This window comes from Numenius arquata, chromosome 8 (assembly GCF_964106895.1).
Source record: "Numenius arquata chromosome 8, bNumArq3.hap1.1, whole genome shotgun sequence".
Taxonomy (NCBI): Eukaryota; Metazoa; Chordata; class Aves; order Charadriiformes; family Scolopacidae; genus Numenius; species Numenius arquata.
The window spans coordinates 5,879,593-5,904,385 of record NC_133583.1 but is presented as its reverse complement, the minus strand read 5'-3'; the positions used below and the strand labels follow the sequence as shown (position 1 = coordinate 5,904,385).

Sequence of the window (24,793 nt, the reverse complement as noted above, 5' to 3'; positions counted from 1 at the left end):
GAATTAAAACATGATCTCTTCAAAAGTCCTCGATTTTCCCAGCATTGTTCACTTCCCCACTCCCACAGCTCCACGGCCAGATCCTGACCCCAGCTACACCCCGTGCAAAGCATGGGGCTTGCCTGCATATATTCAAGAAGAGAACCCGTCCCTTTAACACTTCCAGCTGTAGATTATCCACCTATGGCATAAATAAAACCGCTTCCAGAATGGAGATTAATTTCCCATTGCAAATCAAATGTCACTTTTACTGTACGAGAAGTGAAATACAATTCTCTCTCCGGCCGACCGCATCCAGCTAAAGGGCGGCTTTACAAACAGGTCAGCACTTGAGAGGAATTGTGCTCACTCGAGATGAAAACAACAGTTCAGGCAGATCAAGCCACTGCAGCTTTGCGGTGGCATTTTGTCACTGAGAAACTCTCACTGGGAGAGACCCCCCCCGACATTTTAAAGGTAGAATTTTATTTCTTACAAAGTGGTAAATAACCAGAGTTTGAGTACAACAAATCTTGATTAAGAAAACGAAAACCTGGCATAATATATTTCAACATAACAGAAGTATCAAAACCACATGCTCTGAAAGATTCACAGGCACAATATAGCAACTTGAGCTACAGTACTATACTCCCTGCTTCCCAGATCTCCGGAACATACTTAAATTAGAGTAAGTGATAGATTAGGCAGAAACCTGCCAAGGACTTCCCTTGGTGAGTTTTTCCTCTTCTCTCTTTCAATTTAAAATTCCCAAAATAGACATTTCTCTTACTTGCCTATAAGGAAAAACAGCTCCCAACTTTTTTAGCTCCCCATCCTCCCAACTGCAGAGACTGTAAACAACGCTGCATGGTTTTGTCTTTATAAAGAGGGGAAAAAAAAACCCCAGAAAAGCAGCGGGCAGCTGAGCTAAAAGAAGTCCAAGTTAGCGGTTATCAGAAAACCCACCAAATGACAGGAGGAAGAGCCGCTTACCTGCAAAATCAGAGCTGCCAACTTGAAGACGGTCTCACTCTCCACTTCAATCTGCCCCTGTTGCAGGGAAAGAGAAGGACATGAAGCTTGTCTCTGTGTGTGTCCCCTGCACCGCACCGCACCGCACAGCCCCGGTCCGGCGCGGGGCTCCGGGAGGCGGCTCCCGGAAAGGCAGTGCCGCCCCCAGTCCCCTCCCCGCATCCCCTCGGCATCCACCCCCTTTTGTCAGCGTGGACACACAAACACACCGTGACATCGCCCTTCCTCCTCCTCCTCCTCACCAAACTCCCCTCTACCTCCCCTCCCGCTTTTCTCCCCCTCGCGTGTTTTCTTTACAAATCTTTCTTTTACTGCGTTTTGCTGAACGCTGGGTCGCATTATCGCATCTGACAGCGCGTCCCATCAGGGACCTGATCCAGCACGCCGCAAAAAAAAAAAAAAAAAACAAAAAAAACACCACGAAAAACTGGCCATGGAGCAGGGAGGCAGGGTTGAAGGAAAGGTATTTTTATGGCTTGAAGCACCTCTTCAGGGCAGGGAGGGCAGTTCTTCCTTGCGATGGTGGTATGCACACCCCTGATGCTAGATAAGTAATACTTATTAATCAGAAGAATAGCAGAACTAAGCTTCCTTTGCCCCACAGAGCCTGGATTTCACAGCCTCCAGTTCTTGCAAGTAAATTGGAGTTGTAATACTACGTCCAGAAAAACTGCATGAACCCCCATGCTGGACATCTCCCCGCTAACCCCACTCCAAAACCAGTCCTGCACTCGGTGACTTCAGAGGTGTTCGGTTGATAAATGCTAAAACCATCAAAACTACTAAAAGGATCCTTTTTTTCCTGCTCGCAAGCTTAAGCGCAATCTTAGTTTCTTAGAAGCAAAAACCCTGGTCCTTGTTCTACACTGGGACCAGCAGTAGCACTGGAAGAGTAGAGGAGATGCGCTTACAGTTGGACTCTTGGATTATCGAAGCTACCCCTTACACCTGCTGCACCCTGCAAACTGTGTATAAGGGACAAAACTGAGCGCATGAACCAGCCCACAAACACAGAGATTTTTATTTTTTTTTAATTATTGACCTTCTGCAAGCAAAGAGAGTAGACGTCGTACCAAGTCTTTGAGGGGACAAAGCAGACCGAAAGCTGAAATAGTGCCAAAACCAAGGTAGCGGGAAGATCTACAGAATTCCGTAGAGAGGCAAATGACATCTCAAAATATATAGGGCACATCTGGAGCTGAGCTAATTTACCACAGCTGCAGGTCTGCCCCACAGAGACTAAATTCAAAAGCTACCAAACAAATAATTCAATTTTCATGGAAAGGAAGTTTGGTTTTGGTTTTTTTTTTTTTTTTTGCCAGCTTTGTCATCAATAAAACATTCCAGCAGCAGCACTCCCCCGGGCTGCTCCGCAATGGCAGACTACAAGGAATTTCCCCTTCCCAACAGGTGTGGCAACAGCTATGCAGAAGTAGCCTCCAAAGCATTCCCAGACATATTTTACTAGAAGAGGAGGAGGGGCACATCACAAATTAGGAGGGGAAGAAAAAAAGAGCCTTGAGTTCATCCTTCCTTCAGATCTCTTTCATGTTGATGCTTAAGAGAAAAGGCAAGGATTGAAGCCCAGAAACTCTTCATGTCGTTACAACTTTAAGGCAGTTCGTTACTTCCAGGTCCGTATGAGGTTAGTCTTTGTCATGCACATCTGAGCTGCCTTTTTTTTAGCTTAAATTGCATCTGCTCAAACAGCCTCTGAGGCCAACTGTGGCAGTGGAAGGATTACAGGACACCAGGTCACTCCAGCACTGTGCTCTGCTGCACCGGCAGGCGGGGAACCCAGGCATGAGAAAATGCCATCGCAGGGAACCTCTGCTCAGCAGGAAAGACGGGCTCTAGTTCAGCAAAGCCATCCCTGGACCACAAAATCAGGGAAAACGGGGCCAGAAGGACCTTAAATGCTCATCAAGACCATCTCCCTGCTCCAAGGCAGAATCAGCTACATGCAGCTCATCACCTTTTACGCATACAAGAAACTCATCTAGATTTAAATATCTAAATGCAATTCTCACATCAAAGGCCCTCTTCTCTTTGTTACTGGCTCCAAGGAAAACTGGGTGAGCTACTGCTTCAGTGAGTCTCTGCTGACCCATAGCAATAGCTGCTCCTGGCCTTACAGGGGTGTTGGGGGTTTAATAACCCAGCACCTCTTCACTTTTCATCTTCAAAGCACCTCACAGCCATTAACTAATTAGCAATAGTAATTACCAGGCTGCTTTTCTGTGTTTATTTACTTGGTCCTTAAATACAAGCATTTAAGAACCTCTGGTCAGTTTACTAGGCTGCTGTGGCATTGCCACAAATGTTAAAAGTGATCCCACAAACTACTTCATTTAGGGTTTTGGGAGACCAAACAGGCTGACGGGGGACTGCCTTCTTCAGATGACGAAGTTTCAGTCCTTGCTTTCATAGCGAGGGTTTTGCTGTGGCAATGGTCTCAGTTTTGAACAGGGTTGCTTAGAAGCTGTACGGAGGAGCAAACAGGTAAGAAGGTCCTCCCTAACCTCGACCTCTCTCAAACGAGACACATAAGGTGTCTTTGACCTTTAAAGGGGGCAAACAGGACACCCCAGGTGCAGGGCTGCCACCACGGCTCTCCAGCTGTTGCAAACCTCAGAACAGGGCAGACCAGTCCTAATTATTGCCACATATCACCATACAATAACAGTGGCAGGAGACTGGGTCCACTCTGAGGGAGGCTCTGCACCAAAAAAACCCACCAAAACACCCAAAGAGCAAATCAGGAGAACCTCTACCTTCTAAAAGGGGCTAAAAAAATCCAGGAAGAAAAGAGATGCAGGGAGGTGAAAGGACTGTCCTGAGGTCACACAGCTCTAAGTAGCAGAGTGAGGACTTGAAGCACGGGATGGCAAAGCCCAGCCCAGCCTTTATCTAACAGACTCATGCTATATACAAGTGACAGTCTCTTGGACAATTCTCCTCGGAGCCTGGAATTATTTTCCATCGTAATATAAAATTATTTGCCATCTGGTTCCCCAATTGGCCATAGCTATAACGTAATCCAGCCCTGCCCTGGGCTGTCAAGGAGTTTGGACAGCCCTTGGCTTGACACAAATCCATATAGTGATACGTGTCACTCAGGAGCACAGGACCATGGCTATTCCCACTCACTCAGGCAATTTTGATTTTATAACCACCCTTCAGCCCCAAGGCCGGTAAATGGGGGTCTCTTTTAGCATCACTTTAACAGCAAGGTCAGATTTCAAAAATAGATGGGGAGAACTGGCTATAAGAAGATTCATTCCCAATGCCTGCAATTGCTGGGCTAATTTAAGCAGAGACTTCAGCGAGCAGGAGGGGGACCCTGGGAGCCAGGGCAGCGAGTGCCCTCATGGCCGTGTGTTGAAGATGAAGATGGAAGGTTTTCCTAGATTTATCCCAAGTGGGAACAAGGTCACTAGCACGAGGTTAAGTAGATGGATGTAATTCAGATAATGGAATCTGAGTCTTCTACATTTTAGATGCAAATAAGTTTAAACAGACTAGCGGGTGCAGCTCCAGGGACGGGATGCAACTGGTATTTTTCAATTAGGGTTTGTACTGGGACCAATCATTTTAACCAGCGAGACAGATTCAGCCTCTTGTGTAGCTCTCCAAAAGGCCACTGGCTTATCTAAACACTGCATTTGGTCCAGCAGATTCAGGTGGTGGCTTCTGTCATACTGACAAACATCAGAATAGTAAAAGGTTGCAGCAGATGTCCAAACCGGGTGGCAATTACCGCAGAGCAGGAACAGGTCACTATCTCAGCAGCCAGTAAAGACCAACTCCTGCCTTCAGTGCCCACGGGCAGAATTTAGCCCCTGATTCAGATCTCAAGAGCTCAAGTCTTTTGCTGCACAGACATAGACTTATGAATGTGATAAAAATCACAAGCTCGGTCATGAATAGAGCAGTGAACCCTCATTAGACACAGCAACAACACTAGAATTTACTGTCACAGAGATACAAGTCTGAAACCCTGACGAAAACACAGATCAAGAGTGACGATCATCAGATGAGCATTAACCGTGCTAAGCAAATCTTTAGACTGTAAACTCCGATTAAAGCAGATTTAAAAAAAAAAGTGAGCAACACACAGGAACTGTCATCTTTAACTCTTTAGAGCCAGAGCAAGACATGAAAACTGATATGGTTTGTTCAAACCACACATAACCTCCAGAGGTTAAAGACTAACAAAAACATTTCACATGGAGATTTGAGAAGATACTAACACACCTCTTCCCTCAAACCAACCCCTTTAAAAATGTATATTAACCAAAGACACCCCCAAATACACACACTATGATTGAGTAGCCTCAAGACAGCCACAACATTGAATATAATTACCCGTGATGACCGAAAGGTGATTTAAAAAAGCTGAGAGACAGAAGGGTGCAATTAGGCAGAGGGAAAGGAAGGATCCGAATGCGTACGACATGATGTTTAAACCGAGGGAGGCAATTAGTTGGGTGTGGACAAGTGAAGAAAGCGATGCCAGCGCCCGTGCCCTTACCCAGGACTGCCGTGACTTCCCACAAGAGATCCAGCATCCCCACCATGTGCCCCGACAGCCAGAGGATGCAGGGGCAGGGCCCCGCAGTACAGACAGCTTACCAGCTTTTCAGCATTGAAGGTTTTTTTGGGAGCAGAGGCTGCACAAAGGTGGCCTGAGCTCCTGGGACCGGCTGGGGAGGGAGGGGTTGTTGGCCACAACCTGTTACGCGACACAAGTCGAGCAGCACGGGAGGAACTAGGTCAGGCAATTCAACAACTCGCTCTGTCGGTGTGGCTGCGCTGGGTAATTAAACCAAGGAGACAAACAATAACAGCAAACGAATAACCCTCCAACTTTAAAGCATCCGTACCGGTTACCGGCATTCACACCTACATCTCAGTCCCGGTGGTGTCTCCTGCTGTTCACGCTGCCCTGCGATGCGCAGGACACCCCACCCCATTCCCTTCTGCATCAGGAACTTCAAACTTTATCGAGCATCTCAACTGGGACCAATTTCCCAAAGACAGAAACACTGGGCTGAGAAAAAGCACAGCAAAGTAAGCGTCTGCCTGCAGCACATTAGGGAGGGAAAGTAAAGCACTAAACCAGCAGGAGACATAGAATACAAGCCCTGATAAAAGTAAATTAAAGGCTGGTCCTTCTGACCCTTCTCAAAAGGGCATTTCAGATTTGCACTCATGCTGCATTTACCCGATGGGGAGCACAGCCTGGATGGCTCAGGAGGCCACACAGCATTTAGATGGTCCATGACATCTTTCATTTCATCTACTAAGCCCCACAGCCCTTCCTACTCACATGAGAGAGCCTGACCTGAGACTGAACACAGCTTAGCACACGTGCAGCAGCCACCGTGGTTCTCTCCTGGCAGGACCTGCTGCTTTGGCCAATGCAGCCAGAAGAAAAGCTGGTAGCGACTCGTGGTGAGCAAAAGCTTCAGGTTTCTCTGTTACATCCTTTATTTTGCTGTCTCTGCCAGCCACCCTCATCCCTCTCCCTTGCTTGCATTTTGTGCTTCAGCCAACACTTACATGAAACTCCAGGAGGAGCTACTCTGAGACTTGTCTACACAGTTCAGAGCAACAGGAGCACATTTAGTTCTGCTCCTTTTGCATTAATATAAGAGTAAAAGCAGAGAACAGGGGAAGGACAATGACTTCCCTGTTTACAAGCCAGGGAATATGGCAAGTGTCATTAGACTCAATGTATAATCACAGCCTTTCGCTTTCCTACCGCAGCACCACAGTGCACCACACCAACAACAGACCTGTCACAGCATCTTTACCCTGTGGCCAGGAGATCAAAGGTGCAAACCTCTCCGTTGCAATTAACACCAGTAGTTAGACCCAGGAGGAGGGGACTGCATCAAGAGACACGAGGTACGAAACTTTATCTGCAAACCAATTAAGCCTTCACACGCAATGGGCCAGCCCAGCTAGGACACAACTGAAGCCTCCCCTGGGAAGGGTCTCTACAGGTCCCTGGGGCAACATCAGCCTTTACAGCAGGCAGCCTTGGACAAACCGCAACAGAGGTGCGGTGTAGAGTCCCTTGACTATACCCACACCATGGCCAAGTCCCTCCCCAAGCCACCAGTGCAGCCCCATGTGAGGCCTTGTGCGGTAAATGAGTAGGGAGGCCCCATGGAGATCTGCCAGCTTACATCAGCATGGGCATCCTACCTCATCCTCTGTCACATTTTGCTCACAGACATAAACTTCTCCATCCTTCTCATCTGCTGATGTGCTGCTCATATCAATTTGGGCCAGGAAGGTGGCTGCCAGCACCCATGGAAGACAACAGCCCTGAAGGTGCAGAAGGCCAGCTGGTCCTCCTGATTCTTGTCTTGGGCTTTACACGTGCTCTTCAGGAGTAGAACAGCAAATACAGGCAACGGATAGAGCGCAGTTTAACAACCTTGGCTAGGATCAGACTACACAGTGTTACAAGGCTGCATGGGAACGTTCCTCTCTCCCTAGAGACGGGGGAGAATTAGGAAATATCTGTTATAAAGCTTTCGAGAGCTCTCTGATATACGACCACTTCACTCTCCACGAGCTGGAAGCCAGCCAGGCTTTATGCTCACACCAGGGGTCTGTTTCAACAGCTCTTCTTGGTAAGCGCTAGTCTTCAGGCTGCCAAGTGCTCACAAGCGTGGCCATTCACGAAGCTATCATGGTTACAGACCCCTCCGAAAACTTCCATTTCCTTTAACATTTTTCTTTTTCCTTTCTTAAAGGAATTCATGAGGGTCCTTGAAACAAATGGGAAATTAAATAAATAACCCCCCCAACACCCAAATATAGAGAGGACAAGGGGAACACAGCCAACTTGACCAAGATCTTAGTTTACAGAACATATTTTTAAGGACTGGCAAAGAGTCAACGGTATGGCTGCAGAGCTATATGGAGGTTAGCTCTAATGCATAATAAACTTGACAGTGCTTTGCTCGCCAAGTAGGGTGTTATTTTTCCAAACTTGGCTGTTTTCAAAGAAGAAAAGACTAATTTATCTTTCAAAATTTATCATCAACATGTGCGTGACCAGTTCCGACCCACCTCCTTAATAGTATTCCAACTGTGGTCATGGGCTGTGCAATAACACACTGAACACGTTACAAAGCTCCCCTCGCCCTGTGCGAACATGTCAATTCTGAGATACTCATTTCACCTGAAACTAAGTCCTAGGTTTCCACTATTTTAAATTCCAGCTGTACAGTAGATTTTAGAGAGTGTTATAAATCTAAACCCAGCTTCTTACATTCAGTGACAGGAAAGAAAGCTTTTAAATTGAAGTTGTCACCACTAAAGGTTTTCAGGCAGCAGTTCTCAAAGCCTTGAAGAGAGAGGCTCGTAAGAAAACAGGTCAGACATACACAAGGCCTTCCTCCAGTCATTGCATTCTCCCAAAATACACGTAGATAAACAAGTCAACTGGAAGGTCCTTCCATAGACCTGGGGACCTAAGTTTTACCAGCTCCCACCTCCTGCTCAGTGGCCCAAGCTGTTCCTGGCAGTGGATGTGGCTTTTCCAAGCTCCAGCCCAAACAGCATGGATGCTGGAGAGCAAGAGCTAGGCAGCTGTCTGGACCACACAGGACTGAGAGGGCCTGGGGACTGCAGCATCAGACCAGGGGAAAAAAAACAGGCAGCTGAAAATGAAAGGAGAGTAGGGTGAGAGCACTGGCAGCATTTGTGATATCAGCTGGAGGCCAAGGTTTGTGCACACACCAGTGGCAAGGAAACACCGTGCACTCTTACAAGCGTAACAGCAAATGTTGCATTCAGTTCACGTGCAAGGAGACATGGGGAGGGCAAGGCCAGAAAATGCTGAACGGGTCGTGTTGGCACATCCAACAGAGGAGGTCTATTCTCCAGGCGTGTAAAGCAGTGTTATGGTACACTGTGCAGAAGAAAGATGCCGGTGCTGATGCGGTGGTGGGTTAAGATGGGGTGCAGTGGAAAGGAGCAGTCACAGACACTGCAGGAGAGGTGGGGAGGGACTCTTTATGCGGGATTGTAGCGACAGGATGAGGGGTAAGGGTTTCAACTGAAAGAGTGGAGATTTAGATTAGATATTAGGAAGAAATTCTTTGCTGTGAGGATGCTGAGACACTGGAACAGGCTGTCCAGAGATGCTGTGGCTGCCCCATTCCCAGAGGTGTTCAAGGCCAGGTTGGATGGGGCTTTGAGCAACCTGGTCTAGTGGGAGGTGTCCCTGCCCATGGCAGGGACACAAGAGGAACAAGATGATCTTTAAGGCCCCTTCCAATTCAAACCACTCTATGATTTATGAAAGTAAAAATAAGGTTACAGCTCTCTTGTGCTTTGGGCAAAGGGAACCCCTCTGGATCCCCAGCTGCTCACAGGGGATGAGGGCAAGGCAGAAGGGGAGACTGCACTGAGAACACCACAGGTTGATGAACAAACCTGGCATGTGGCAGCAAAGGTCCCACAGGCACAAAAGAGCTTTGACTGTACTGAAGAGCACAGAGGTAGGAGAGTGGGTGGGGAGCAGAAAGAAATACATTTTTGGCAGCAGAGATTTTATTGTCTGTTCATTCACTCCTTCCTTGCCAAAACGTCTACAGATATCGCAAAATGCTCAAGCCCCAGATTCCTCCAACCCTTGGCAGCAGAAAGTGGTACCTGATTTGCAGAAAGGAGCAGAGATATTTGCAGGAAGGAAATGTTGAGCTGAAAGGTGAGGAAGAGCAGAGGGTGGCTGTGCACTACAGCCAGCCTTTGCTGTTTTGAGAACTTTTATGCAGGTTTTTATTCCATTATATTATTCAGAAGCCCGTATTTTGTGATATATTATATAATTAGTGTCTTTAATATATTATATTTATTCTGAATTTTTATTCAGCTAGGAGGAAAACCTCTCTGGAGTCATCTGGGGCAAGATGGCCAACACACTCTGCCCAGCAGATCCACCCTAAACCCAGAGATGCTGGACTTCACTAAGGGGATACCATTCTCTTGGTGTACAGCCACTTCCAGGATTTCACACACAGGATCGTCTGCAGACCTCTCAAAGAATACTGTAAATACATTTATGAGGCAGCCTCTGAACCTGCTAAGCCACAGATAAACTCCCTCCAGAAGAGGGACTGGCATGAAGCTTTGCCAACGCATGGGCTGTATTTGCCCAAGCCTTCAGCTGGCTCTCGTGGTGCATCCTACACGCCAGCAGGAGCACCAATATGCAGCATCTCACATGCAGGGCACTGTCACCTGCTCACCCTCTGCTCAGGAAAGCATCATTTTCCTTTAAAGCACAGGTACCTACACACTGCTGAGCTGTCAACACATGCCAGCGCTCAGGAATGTCAGAAGAGTACAAACTCCTTCAAGCATCAAGTCTCTGTGCCACCCTGGATTTGGGCTTTTCACACACCATGTTTCCTATGGGGAACGAGCTACCATGAAAACTTTGGAAACAGCTTTGTAAAAACAAAAAACACAACTAGCTTTTAAGCAATCTTATCCAGGCAGGTCTTCTCACACCCCAGGTATTGCAGCATTTATCCTCCGAGCCACATTCCCGGCCCACACAGAGCAGAAGCTTCATGCAAAGATCCAGGTTAGGATACGGCCCCACGGTAGGGCATCTTCCAGCACACCCTATGCATTGAGGAGCACCCCCGAGCACGTGGGCTGGGGTCAGGTTGCTGCTTTTTGAGGCACTGGGGTTTCCTCACTCCTTGAATGCAGACAGAAGAAGGAGAAAAAAAAAAAAAAAAGCTAAACTGAGGCAGGTCTAACCTCCTGGGGCTAGATTAGCAACTGAGAAGTGCCAGGGAACATTCCTCACTGTCATCAGTGAGCATCAGCTTCACCGGAGCTGGGGATCTGCTCATATTCACTTCATGCACTACTTGAAGCCTAGAGACTGACGGTAAGTTTACCAAGTAGGATAAAATATTTTTTAAAAGACTTAACTGGAAGGTTAAAAGCCACTGGACCAAAGTCACCTTGAAAGTAAATAACCTGGCTTGTGCTGAAGCCAGGCTTGAAGCTGCCCAGCACAGAAAGTGCCGCAGGCAGAGAGGACTCTTGGCTTTCGTTACGTGTGGAATCGCTCGGCGCTGCCCGCAGAGATCCTGCTCTCGGGAGGAACTGATGCTCCCATCCCTCCACTGCCCACAGAAACTGGACGTGACAGAAAAACCTCTCTGCTTCTGGCAGTTTTGCTGGCAGGAACAGGGAAGCCGGCACTTTGGGTTGCTGTCAATTACAGCACACACCTTGCAAAGCCACGGGGAAGGAAAATACAAACCAGCCCTCGTTCAAACCTCTCCCAGCTCTCAAAGCTGTGAGCTCAATGCACAGTCTGCTCATTGCAGCACTCCGTGCATCATCAGCGCTTCTCGTGCTATCAGCACTTCATTTCAGTAATACAAAGTTATGCTGCTTGAATAATAATATTTATCCAGGCCAGAAGTGACTCCTTATTGGTTTGATGACATGCGTGTCTAGGATCGGCAAAAGAAGGTTTTTTATGCTTCTCTCTTCCTTTGCTTTCTCTTATGCTTTATGCACACACATAAATACATGTACTTGCACCAAATGTTTTGGTGCTGACAGCATTTCTTTCAATAGCAGTGCCATTTTTCACATTCCGTCAAAAACCAAACCCATTTTCCAATTCCAATGTTATTTGCGCTTTCTGTTTGAAGTGCTCCATTTTTCCCTGAAAGGATGACAAGTTGCCAGGACCCTTCATTTCAAATGGCAGATACGCCAACTGGAGATTTGCTTTTTATTAATCTTTACCAGTGAGGCCCCAAGTTCTTCAAACATCTTTAAAATTTTAGCATGCTGTAAAAAGGCCCCAATTTCCTCCCCTCTCCTAGAAAGCAATTTCTGTACAAAGCAGTCACAACTTTGCCATTAACCACTTGCACGTCAGGTTTCTGATCCCACCATAAAATAACAAATACTGGATATTGAATAAGAATCCTCTAAAATATGAAGCATATTAAAGGTGAAAACTTTGGCCGGCTACATTGAGCTCCACCATCAGCTAACGATACAAGACTGTTTTCCAAGAAAAGATTGTAAGAACCAAGTGACCCTTTTAGACTGATTGAACCTCAACTAAAAAAAAAAAAAAAAAAAGCCAGATGCCTGAGTTTGACATTAACTGGAAAATCCCAGAAACATCAGGCATTGCTAAGGTGAAGTTCATTGAACTGCAGCTGCTATTGCACCACTGGTTATGAGGGCCATGCTGAAGGTGGCTGCCACATCGCCCTTTTTTCAGAGCAAGATGAATCTGCAACAGATCAACCTTATTTATTTTATATATATATATATATATTTATTTTTTTTTTAAGATTTTTGGCTACTGTATCATGAAGTAACTTTTAAAGATATGTTCTACCAATTCAAACATTTCAAGAAAACAGTGGAAGCTTCTTAACCAGAAAATAAATATTAAAATTATTTTTATAAGTAGCTTTGATTAATACTTTATAGGGTTTATTACTTTACTACTACACTGAGTTAAGGCAGGAAATCAAGGAACTAGGAACCAAGTTCACAGTGTAGGACCTTCCTCACAGGGCTTTTGTTCTTTAAACAAGTTTGACTTGAGATGAGTGAAGAGGTGCTTTTGCCTTGAGTGTTTATTATGCAGTGTACAGAAGGATATGCCACTGAGACAGAGTCTACCTGTGAAGTTACAACCCAGATTTCAAACAACTTAAAAGGTTTTGAGTACTTAAGGCTTACTCTAGTGCAGTGAGCACACAGCAGGGCTGTGAAAACAGGACAAGGAAACCATCATCCTTATCCATTTGCTTGGAGCATCAGCATTTAAATGAAGGAGGAGAGAAAGTACGCTGAGTTTTCAATAGTTCAATAAGATCTAGAAATTAGGCACAGGTCCTAGTTAGTTTGCAGGACCATGTAGGTGGCAGAGGAGCAATAAATGGGAGAGGCACAATAAGGAACACTGGGGCTTACCTGGTGCACACAGGACTTGGCATTCAGAAAGAACAGCTCGACCGTAGTTTTGTCCTTGAGAAAGGAAATGCTTTCAATGTAGAACCTGCAAATTAAAAAAACCCAAACCACCAAACAGTTACTTTCTTGAATAGGTTTCATCTTCCTCCCAAATCATTTTATTTCCTCAATGTTTTGTTCTCTAGCAATAAAATAGCACAGAGGAACTATGAGCTACTGCACTTAATTTCCTGCCTTTTAGGAGGGAACAAGCGGAAAATCACAGGCCGACAGCACACAGGGAATGACAAACTCTTTGTTCGCTAGATCGTAGATATCTGATGACTTCTCATCTCATTTGAAAACCCTGTTGAACTTTAAAGCAGCAAAGCCCATCCCTCCTATGCAGATAAAAACACAGAAGTGGAAAAGGTGACGCCAAACAGTATGTTGCAGGTTGGGAAGCCAGGCCAGTGCTAACGATCATCCTCATGATGACGGGAGCCCTAAAACCAGGGGTTTACGTGGAAGGGCTACAAACTGCCACAAGTCTTGCAGCGCTCGCTGCCTTCCTCCCCAGCCTCCTCTCCCCACTACCAACAAAAGCAATCCCATTACTGGTTACTCTGGCCCAGCCAAGGTTAGCAGATGGGTCCCAGTTTGTTATAGAGCTACACCAAACATCATGTATGCCACTGGCACTCTGCAAAATCACACACAACCCGTCTGCGCGCTTCTGACTCACTCGGGGCATCAAACCACACAGCGCTGAGATGCATTAAATGGAGCGGAGAAAACACGTCTATAATTTGAGGAGCGTGGAACTGCCAAGTCACTTTAAAGAGAGAAAAATTTGTGTGAACGTGGTCCTGTCAATCCTCCTTTAGCTGAATCTGAAAAACCAGGATACCTGTGCTCCAGCTCCTTAAGGAAGATGAATGCATTGGGTCCAGACTCTCCCATCCCATGCTAAACAGCAGGTACAGGTATTTTTCCAGCCAAGCAAAGACTTGGGCCACCACCACAACAGCAGTTTTGGTCACACCAGGGCTTCTCAATGTCTTGCCTATGATAGCAGGAGGGTTGGATGGTCTACACAGGGCATGCAGCCCACTATGTTTATCAGAACCAGGCCAATCCCTCCCGCAGCCCCATGGTGCTCCTAAGGCTCCTCACCCCCTCAAGCACCAGCCACTGATCTCTTGGTGAAAATGATTTGCACGACATGGGAAAAAGTCCCCAGCAGCAGCTTGGAGCATGTGGTAGGAAGCAGTAAAGCCAGCACCTGCCACACGTTAGGAACGTATGTGGTATTTAGGTTGTGACTTGAGACAAGCAATACATTAAACAGTAATTGTTTTAATATTTCGCATTCCTACAGCATGTTCCATCAAATTAATTTTAAAGCACTCCCCAGAATGCCTCTGCAGGATAAGGAGATAATTTACCCATGTTACAGACATGCAGCCTGTCCAAGGGGCAGACCCAAGCCCAGCAGCCTGCCCCAGACATTTGAAAGGCTATTTTATATTTCTGTGACTCACCTTTCACCGAGAACTGTAGGAACCACAGGTATTTCCACCCTCTCTTGATCACACCCGTATAATTTTTTTTCAACAGCTTTGCTAAACTTCACTTTAAGTACACCTGGAGTGTTTCTCTCCAGAAATCAGGGGGCAGGAACCTCACTCTTTGTCCTTTCCCAACCTGCTGCCAGACCGGCCCTTCATGGCATGGACCTTCCTTAGCCTGCTAAATCCTTCCTCCCTCCGCTGCACCAAAAAAAGATGATTTTCCTCAACCAATGACGTCATTTGCATTTGTAGTTTCTTTCAACTAAGAGTCAGATGTGGGTGACTTATCCTCACAAGCAGGATAGTACCCCTGGCTCCAAAGAGAGGTAGCTCCCAGTCACTGGTGGTACAGAGTCTGGATTTAGGGAGAGGGCACTGGGGAGGTGTTGCCCCCACTCCAGCCAGGTCTGTGTGCTCTCCTTCTTCCCTGGTACAAGCTGTACGCTTTTATCACCACGGTACAGATGGGGAACACTGGACCACAGAGATAAGGATGTTCAGGGGATGACAGACATGTTCGGGAACACCATCAAGTATATGTTCTGCTTTTATTTCCGATGCTGTCAGCATCCTTGAAGACTAGAATAACATTTTTACAGGGCCTAAACCTGCATGTTCTAAGTCTATAAATCCTAAACCAGCTACAAGTACCATACTTACTGTCTGGATTTTTATTTATGCCAGCTGAAGAAAAATAATTAAAACCTGAAAGCATTTATTGTGTGTTTCATTACTGAACAAGAAGACCTCAAGGCTGGGGAGCTGTGAACAAAAGGAGGGTCATAACCAGGTATCTGGTGATGCCCTCCATTTCCAGTATTGCTACTGGAAACACTCTGGTGCAGTGCTGAAAGAGACTGAGAACTGATGCTGCTGCACATTTGCCACTTATGAGAAGAGCAGCTCAATGCCCTGCCTCCTTGCCCAGCCCCTCCATCCCACTTGCCCCACGCCCGACTATGCTTTTCCATTCAAGCCACAGGCGCACACAGCTACAACTGTGTATTTCGGCTGCTCTCATGGGATTTTATTTAAGGAGTAGGCTATGACAAAGCAAATGTGTTCACACGAGATAAGTGTCTGAACTAACCACCCAAGGCACAGGCCATGGCAAGGCCACCAAGGCGTAAGAGCAAAGGCCTGGAATCGCTTACTTATCCAAAACTTTGTGACAGAGTGCTGCAGGTTTTGAAGTGGCTTTTCTGTTGGAATATCTATTTTCTACAAGTCAGACAGTTTCTATATTGCTAACTATTTCTGTACCCTCCCTCCTCCTGCTCTGCTTCTCACTCACTGCCCACCTCCTTAGCTCCTAATTGCTTGGTTTGGACCTCACAACCCCAGAGTAGTCAGGCTTAAAAATAACTTCTAGAAGTTCATTTCTCCAAGCCCACTCATCACACATGAGCTCTTGCCCAGGTCTCTGAACACCCTGTCCTGTAGAGGGCCATATCACAACAAAGGGCCAAAATGAACATCATGAGCTAACAGCATTAATCCCAAACAAAGAAATGCTCAAGTCATAAGCCTTCACAGCTTTCTTGGACAGTCATAGATTTTAGCCTCCCAGATCCTCAAACACAGTGAATATATTGAAGACCCCACACTGGCACAGGTTGCTCAGAGAAGCTGTGGATGCCCCATCCCTGGAAGTGTTCAAGGCCAGGCTGGATGGGGCTTTGAGCAACCTGGTCTAGTGGGGGATATCCCTGCCCATCGCAAGGGGTTGGAACTCAATGATCTTTAAGGTCCCTACCTTCCATGGTAAGATTCTACCATCCCTTTTAATTTTTTTTTTTTCCCTGTCTTTTAAAAGTGGGGAAAGGAAAAGAAGCTCTGAACTCCATCACAGATAAACACATATTCAGCAAAAACAAAGTGCCGCTTGTTTGAGTCGTTCCCTCAATGACCAGGGTGCGGAGGACATGGTGAGACGACAGTGCCAACTGACCCAACTACACCAAAGGTTCTGCCTTGGAAGTGCTTCAAATAATTAAGCACACAAGGCATAAATTTACTGAGATATGAAAAGCGAATGAGGTCAGTCTGCTCTCATTCTCCTCATAGACTGTAAGGAAAACAAAAACTCCAACAATACTAAGAATATGATGCTTGGTCTTTTCTGCCAGCACAGCTCTGTCTCGTAGGACATGGGTTTTTTTGGGCCCTTAACCAGCAGAGCTTTGCCAGCAAAAGCCCTGAAGTAATGCAATTACATTGGCCAAAATCATCACTTTGCCAGGGATTTTATTCTCTCCTGGGTACTGGCTGAAGCTGCATGAGCAAAGAAGCCACAGGCAATCCCTTTCAAGTACAGACAACCCTTAAGTAAACAAAAGAAGAAGAAAAAGTAAGTATGATTGTTTAAACAAACTGTATTAAAATTTAGCACTATTAAAGACAAGGCAGGCAAAGATGATCTTTAAAATATGGAGTTTTAAACAAAAAAAACCCAAACCACAAGTTAGGAACAATGTCCCAGTAACAGTTTGAGAAGTAGCAGGTTCCAAACTACTTTTTTTTCCCCCATAGTTACATACAAAAGAGAGCAGCACTTATCCAGGATCCAATCTCCTTCTAAAAATAATATATCGCTTTGACATTTATTTCCTTTATCAAATCCGTAATCAGGTCTTTTAAACAAAAACCCCCGGTGATAAATAAACCCAAGTGGTAATGTTTTCTTTGTGGAAACAATTACTCACCTAACGGCAAAGTACAAAGTTGCCGGGCCCGGTTTCTTGGGCAAGTCATGGTCCAGGACTCGGTGATCCAGCTGCAGCCAGACACTCTGACCTCTGCGGAAACAGGTTGGGGAGGTGGTTAAAAACTGGGACAGGAAATACAGAAACGGGCTGGTTTCAGTGCTTGTGTTTACTCCAAGTGTTACTTTAAGAAGTGCAAGATTCAGCTCTGAGGCAGACAAGCATCTTGTATAATTATTTCCTTTTTTCCTAAATTTGAGATTTTGATGTAATTCACTTTTGGACATTAGAGAATGCTCTTTGCAGTCCTGTTTCCAGCTGCAGCACACAAGTCATAGCACAGCACCCAGAAAACCTAAATATTATTGATATACCTTCCTTTGCTATAGATGGGGATGCTTCCATTGACTTCTCACGGCTGGCAGGGCGATCTGATCAGCAGCAGAGGCTGGATGTTTGCCTGCAGCAGAAATGGCTCTGGTCTCTTCTGCTGCATGGGGACAGCACAGCTCTGCGGCCGTGACCCCCACTCCTGTTCTGCATCATCCCCAGTCCCAGCGAGACATAAACCCCCATTACGGAGCAGAGGGATTTACCACAGGCATGTTCATTAAATGAGGTAGGTGTATAAAACACAGTTCTCTTTGCAGTGGCTTCTCTGGTTGAAATGGGAAGGAAGCAAGAAAGAAAACTAAAATCCTCCAAGCCCCAATAAAACCTCCCTGAGGATCCTGGGGCCACACAGGAGCCTGTGGCTGCCCCGAAAGACTGGGGCATGGGTGCCCTCCAGAGGCCACAGGCTCACTCCAAGCACCCAGCCCTGCCCTGTACACCCAGCGCAGTCTCTGGATCCCCACTGGTGTTTCTGGGGATGCCAACAGCTTTCAGGTAATCCCCTGGCAGCACTTTAAAGCTCACCTTGAGGGAGTGCCAGCAACCAAAAACCTCCCGAAGAATTTCATGGCAGCTCTTCTGGGTAAAAAAAATTAGCCAAGTGCAAACAGCATCCTCAAGGGATTTTTACAGAGAGCTGGAAGAAAGTATTTTCCAGCACTTGAAAGGACAAGGATGTGGCAAAAATATTCTAGAGAGAGCTCAAGATGAGAGTGGCTGGTAAAAACAACACACTGCTGCGGTCAGTGCTCTGGAGCAAGCGGCTCCTATCAGCTCCATAAACACCAGCCCTTTCCCCGGGGCCAGTCCTGCACCTGCAGATGGGAAACTGCCTTGGCCAGGGCCCCAAACACAGCTCCAACGTGATCTGTAGGTAAAGGCTTCCATCCAGGACACCGTAAAAAGTGGCAACGGAGAGCAGCAGGGACTAATATTATTCCCATTAGACAAGAAGAGATTTATTTAGGGGTTGTACTAATGCAAACTCCACTTCCTCAGGGCCCTAAGCAGCTCTGCTCCAGCTCTTTGGGGAGCTGAAGGTGACTCCTCTGGAGACGCTGGTCCTGCACTCAGCCAACATGGGGAAGCATTTCAGCGCAATGCTGACTGATGAGTCTAAACACCAGCTGAGATTTCAGTTAACCCAGCTAACTCCAGGTTAATCCCACGGAAGATTTCTTACGGCGCTCCAGAGCCTGGCCACGGCATCTCACCCAGCCCGGTGGCAGGGGACAGGCACTGGCAGTGACACACCTGCACCCAACACTGCCACATACTTGCACTAATCCAGCTGCTGGGAAGGGAGGGTTGTGCATTTTGAGCATTTGCTGCTTTTGCAGCTCTTTCTGGTAGTCTGCAGAACAGCTTGAATATCTAAAAGCAATAGGAAAGCTAGAGGAAGGCTGTTTATGAGAAGGACTAACTTCATATTTCACTGCTGTTAGGGAAGTTTGAATTTAAAAGACTCAATAATACATTTGAGATTAAAGTGGAAAGCAATAGCAGCAATTCATTTCGAAAATAAATGCAAAACCTTTTTGTTGTTACCAAAAGCGCAGAGTCGGAAAAGCTGAAGGTGTTCACGTGGGAAATTATTGCTGAATCAATTTTTTCCACCTTGTGAGACAAACATGAAAAGTGAAAGCGTCAGGAAGGTATTTTCCAAATATTCTCTGGTTTATGCCCAGAAGATATTTTCCAAATATTTTCTGTTTTGTGCCTTCCCCTTTCCTTAGCCAAGCAGCACAAGCACAAGGTAGGAAAATCTTTCTTCTTCAAAAGCAAAAGTCATTTTTCCATCACACTGAGCTGCCACAGTGTCAGGGATAAGGTTTTGCATTGCAATAATCACACAGCTGTTCAAAATAAATGAACATACTTACGTATCATCTATAAACGTTATCCCAAAATACTCCTTTTCTTTCAGGTTGAAGTGGGAGGCCACCAGATCCAGTAACTCCCGAGATAAAAGTTTGGGCTATTGAAAGAATAAAAATAATGTAATGCATTTCAGTCCAGGCTTTTCATATATAATAAAAATTTTCTCTGCAAATACTGATATTTAAGTACACACAGCCAAGTTAAAGCCCTGTTGTACAACTTGATACCGAAGAGGCTCCATGAGACCCAGGGCAGTGGGATACGGTGTCTCCCTGGAGCTGCAGGACATGCGGAGCACCAAGAGGTAATTATGTACTTAACCCACTATATCAAGCTGAAGTGCATGGACCGACCGCTGCTTTTCTCCTCTTGGAGAAATGTGGAAGCTCAGGCTTTCCTGAGCTTACAGCAGGAGGGACTTTTCAGTTAAGAAAATAGAGTGTACTGGAAGATCTCATGCTTTGGGTCCTGTTACGGGAAGAAAACACATCCCAAAAAATACAGACTTTTCTTCCCTTCTAAGTTACAAAAACACACCACCACAAGGGCTGCGTTTAATATTTCTTACGAATTTTCGCAAAAGCAGCTGAAAAGCTGAATGCAGAACTGATGGCAGATATTTTGCCCACTGTGCATCAACATCCAAGTGAAACCCTCACGCTAATTCAGGTCTGAGGAGGGATGCGAGTGCCTGAACACATGCCCGATTCTTCTATGAATTGCTCTAGTAAGAGATACAACTTTTCCTCGAAGGTGACTTACGCATCAGCCCCCAATCACCCTGCTAAAGAAAATAAGTGGAGAAATCTGGCACTGTGCTATCGGTACCCAAAAAAAAAAAAGGGGTGTCTTTACCTGAACCAGCAGCTCCAAGTTCCTGTCATCGAGGAGGTGCACCTGGCAGTGCCGGCCCTCTGTCATCTGCAAAGACAGCAACACAGCCCCGTGAGGAACAGCAGGACCCACGACTTTCCTGGCTTGCAGTGGCCCACCTGCAGCCCAGGGCAAGGACAGTGCGTAGCAAGCGTTTAATCTGCACTGGTAAGGGAATCGGCTCCCTACCGGAGCTGAGCGTCCTTCTCCAAGGACTCGGCCTGGGAAGCTGCCTCAGCACTCTCCGCTCCCATCAACATCAAACCAGAATTAAAGGTGCTTAGCAGCACTCAGGATCAGGTAAAATTGACATAAGTGCTGCGAGAATTTAATTTGAGGATTAATTTGAGCCTGGCTAGTACCATAGCCACTTCAGCAATGGCCTTTTGCCCCAGTGGGGAGCAGAGATGACCAGGGACCCAATGAAACCCCCCCATCTATTCAACCCTCCCTGCAGATGGGTCAGCCTAGATTTAGTCTGTTGACAGACCTGGCCTCTAGTCTAGCTGGAGTCTCTTCCAGCACATTAATGCTCTCCCTTGGATAACTTTTCACAAGCATTAGAAATCATTGCCTCCACAGGATTTGCATTTAGGTGGTTGCACACACCAAGACAGATGCTTGAAGTGAATGATTAAGAACCGGATGAGCTTTGCAACCTCTGACATTGTATCTGGACCACTTATTCCACGTCGCTTTTCTCTCTCACAAACAACGCATCTTTCTCTCTTTAAGAGGACGGCAATTCAGAAATAGCTGCACATTAGGCCCTTTTAATATCTGCCCTTTGAAATCTGATGCATTTCCATGAAAGATTTTACATTATTTAAAATTTGTTCTAATTCTGGACTTCTTGCTAGCTTTAACAAGGACAGGCTTCGCAGCACTCTCCAGGCAAGAACTGGTGAAGGAAACCTGGCTTTTATATTTATTCTCCCAGCTTCAGAGTAATTCATTTTCTCGACAGCACAAGCTTCTCGATGACTATAAATTCTGATCTGTGAGCAGAGGCCGAGGGTGGTTTGCTTAGACAGGGGGTCCCATAGGGATTAAACAGCAACACACAGTGTGTTTTTTCCTTTCACATCCCTCTGGCTCTGCAGGGATGGGGACAAGGACAGGGCTGAGCTCTACTGCCACCAGCACCCCCTCATCACCTCCTGCACCAGGATGCCACACATACAAACCTTATAAAGACTTAAAAATAAATACAATTTATACCCAATTGCAGTACAACTGAAAGGAGACCTCCCGCCTCCCCCCGGGGCTGCCCCCATTTCAATACGGGGCTGTTTGCACAGCAAGGGCTGCCGAGACACAGCCTCTTCTGTCACCAGTCAGCCGCAAGAAGCCAAACCAACAAAGCTTTATTGTTTCAACTAATTGAGCTCATTTTGACCCAAAGCCAGGAGGGAGTCCCCTCCTGAGGAGCTCTGCAAACAGGTCAGAGAAGAGCATCCGCGGGCACAACTCTGTCTAGCATCTGGGAAGACACAGTTATGGCATCTGTGGCAGCAGCGCTGCTACTCACAGCACTAACCAAACATATACCATCACATCACTCATCAAAACAGCACTACTGGTAAAAGGACCATTTGCCGAGTGAGTCCAGCTGGAAGAAACCCCTTCCTCTTCATTTCTCCTACTGCTGTGAACGTGGATTTTTAGAGAAGGGCCAGATGAAGAGAGACTTGTGCGTGCAGGGGTAGAGAGCGGAGACTGCACCATTGGGGAGATGGCAGCGATGTCCCCACAGCCTCACCCCATGGTGCTGGACCCCCAAGAGGCATGAGCCCAAAGCTGCACCAGCCCCAGGCCCATGCTCCCAGCAGGGTACCACCTTCTAGCGCTTTATTCCTCAGATTTTGGGAGCAAACCTGCAACGTCCTGATTCCAGCACCCTCCCTGCCATTTATCCGCTCACGAAACACGCCACCGGGAGCCCTTAAATCCATTACGATCTGATCATGGGTCCATTTGTTCCCCAGAGCTGCAGGTCTGCCATCACACCATCATAAATAAGTCGCACGTTACCATCAATTAATCATGTCATCAGCGCACCCTTCAAGGTGCTGCATATTTCTGGCTCTGACATACTGTTACCAATCTGCCCCTGTTGCGAAGTGTCTGATCCAATAGTGTTTTTAAATCATTCCCCATCTGTTGCTCTGAGATAGCACAAGGGTTGCCATTATTTAATTGCTAGCTGCTTTAGCTTTCACCCAGTGAAATCACATTAATCACTTCTGACTCTTTTAATTGCCTCAGTTGTCTATTGTTAAGTAAAAAAGGTTTCTATTATAGCAAACACATCCACAAAGCCTTGTGCTGAGGAGAAAGGAAGGTTGCCGGAAAGATTAAAACATAAAAGAAATACCAACCATAATCTGTGCTTCTATTCAGCTATCCAAGGTAATTGCAAAGCACCTTAAAAGTAATTAAGCCTCCTGACACCCCTGAAGATAGGCAAGATATAATTATCCCTGATTTTATTGATGAGAAAACACAAGGACACAGCTTAAAAGTCTGATTTACAGATATAGATACAGATAACATTTAGTACCCGAGTCTCCAGGAATCTCATCTGAGAAGAAATCATACAGCTGCTTCCCAGAGTACTGGAAAACTCAATCAAGAAGTTGCAGAAGAAGTCAGGCTGTTTGGCGATAAAGCACAGTGAAATGCCATTCCTGGGACAAACCTGTCAGCTCCCACACACGTCTCCATGTGGTGATGGGCTTGTGTCACCCCAGGAACACTCTGTCACATGGTGGGACATGACAGCATTGTCCAGGGCCATGAAGGGCCATGTCCAGGCCTATAAGCTGCTGACTATAGCTCAAGGAAGGGGGAGGTCTCTGGAGCCCTTTATTTGCTGCTTTTACCCCTCCTTTATCCCCCAGTCCCTGCATGAACACCTGAGAGCTACATCCCTGCCAAGATGCCTTCTCCATCTGGGCTGAGGGGCACAACATGGATACTCACCGTGTGGTACCACAGCCTGGTTGAGGAACGCAAATCCACCAGGGCGACTCCCAGCTTTGCGTTCGCAGGCTCCAGTCCTTAAACAAAGCGGTGTTAACTAGGACAGTCCAAACATCAGCCCTTATCCTCCTCTCGCAGACCCAAGGCTTAAACAACTAGCACCCTGGTTTCTGCAGCTGTTGAATAGCTCACTCCAGATATCCCCACCCCATTCCTGATGGGGCAGAGAGCACTTCACTTGGCTTACTCCACACTTACAAACACAATCAGAAGCAAATCACTCCCAATTACTATCACAGAGCAACACAAGCCCATCCTGCATCAGGAATGTCACCCACTAGAGAGGTCATCTCCAGGAGACAACTCTCTCCTCGCGTGGAGCTGCCCCCCTGTGCAGACAGGGCTCCTCTATGCAAGACAGTACTCACATTTTCCAAGCCTCGTTCGTACAGGGGGCAGAACCAAAAGCTCCAGAGGCTATCCCAGCTGCAAGATCACCTCAAACTTTGGTGTATCAATCACCTTCCATCAGCACCATATTGTTCCAGCGCAATGACACAGAGGTGTGACACGACTGCGGTGCAGCAACGTCACATGCTCCAACCCAGGTATCAACAGTCTGGTCCTCTCCTTTTGCCTGAAGAAGAAAAGCTGGGGAGCTTCAAAAAGAGGACTCCACCATCACAGCATCACAGGAGATATATTTGGCCATGGAAGAGCGCCTCCAGCTCAGCAACCGGAGCCCCTGAGCTCCCGGAGCAGAAGCAGCAAAGCACTCATTTTTAACTCCCCCGAAGACACGGGTGTAATTTATTTCCCCACAGCACATCCACTCCCAGGGTGTTTCCTTGGGCTCTGGGAAGGGACCCGTGTCTGACTCCCCAGCTCTCAGGGCGCTGGGCTCCTCCTCAGAGCCCCAACGCCCAAGAGCCCCTTGCAGATAAATTTTCATCTTTAATTCAGTACGCCTCGCTAATCTGAACAATATAATTGATTTTCTATGTAGCTGGACCAATCCATCAGGAAATGAGCACAGCTGTCTGGCTCAGTTAAGAGGCAGCGTGAGCAGTCTTGAGATATATATATATATATGCACACATCTATGTTTTCAGCTTATTTTCATTGATTTTGCATTGTCTGTACAAATGAATGTTTTGTCATTTTTTGCAACATGTCCCCAAGCTGGTCTTTTTAGCAGTTGTTTTCAAAAGCCTGCTAATATTGAAGCTATTATCCAGTAAAAGAAGTAGCAGCATAAAATTCATAAAGTATCCCTGCATCTCGTTCCCAATAAGGAATTAGCGGAGCAACGTAACACACAGCCTCATTTTCAGCAAAATCATACTGAGATACTGGGAAAAAATAAGAATCCAGCATCCCAAAGTC

General features: G+C 46.5%; 1 protein-coding gene across 1 annotated transcript in view; it reads right to left on the bottom strand.

The window, feature by feature from the left end:
* FRMD4B (FERM domain containing 4B) overlaps window positions 1-24,793 on the bottom strand; it is an 85,118-nt gene that overhangs the window by 43,048 nt on the left and 17,277 nt on the right. The window contains exons 2-6 of the mRNA XM_074151241.1: window positions 20,405-20,470; window positions 19,552-19,646; window positions 17,276-17,368; window positions 13,018-13,102; window positions 973-1,029 (exon numbers count right to left, since the gene is read on the bottom strand). Of these exons, the coding sequence (XP_074007342.1) occupies window positions 973-1,029; window positions 13,018-13,102; window positions 17,276-17,368; window positions 19,552-19,646; window positions 20,405-20,470 (396 nt within the window). The remainder of the gene's footprint in view (window positions 1-972; window positions 1,030-13,017; window positions 13,103-17,275; window positions 17,369-19,551; window positions 19,647-20,404; window positions 20,471-24,793) is intronic.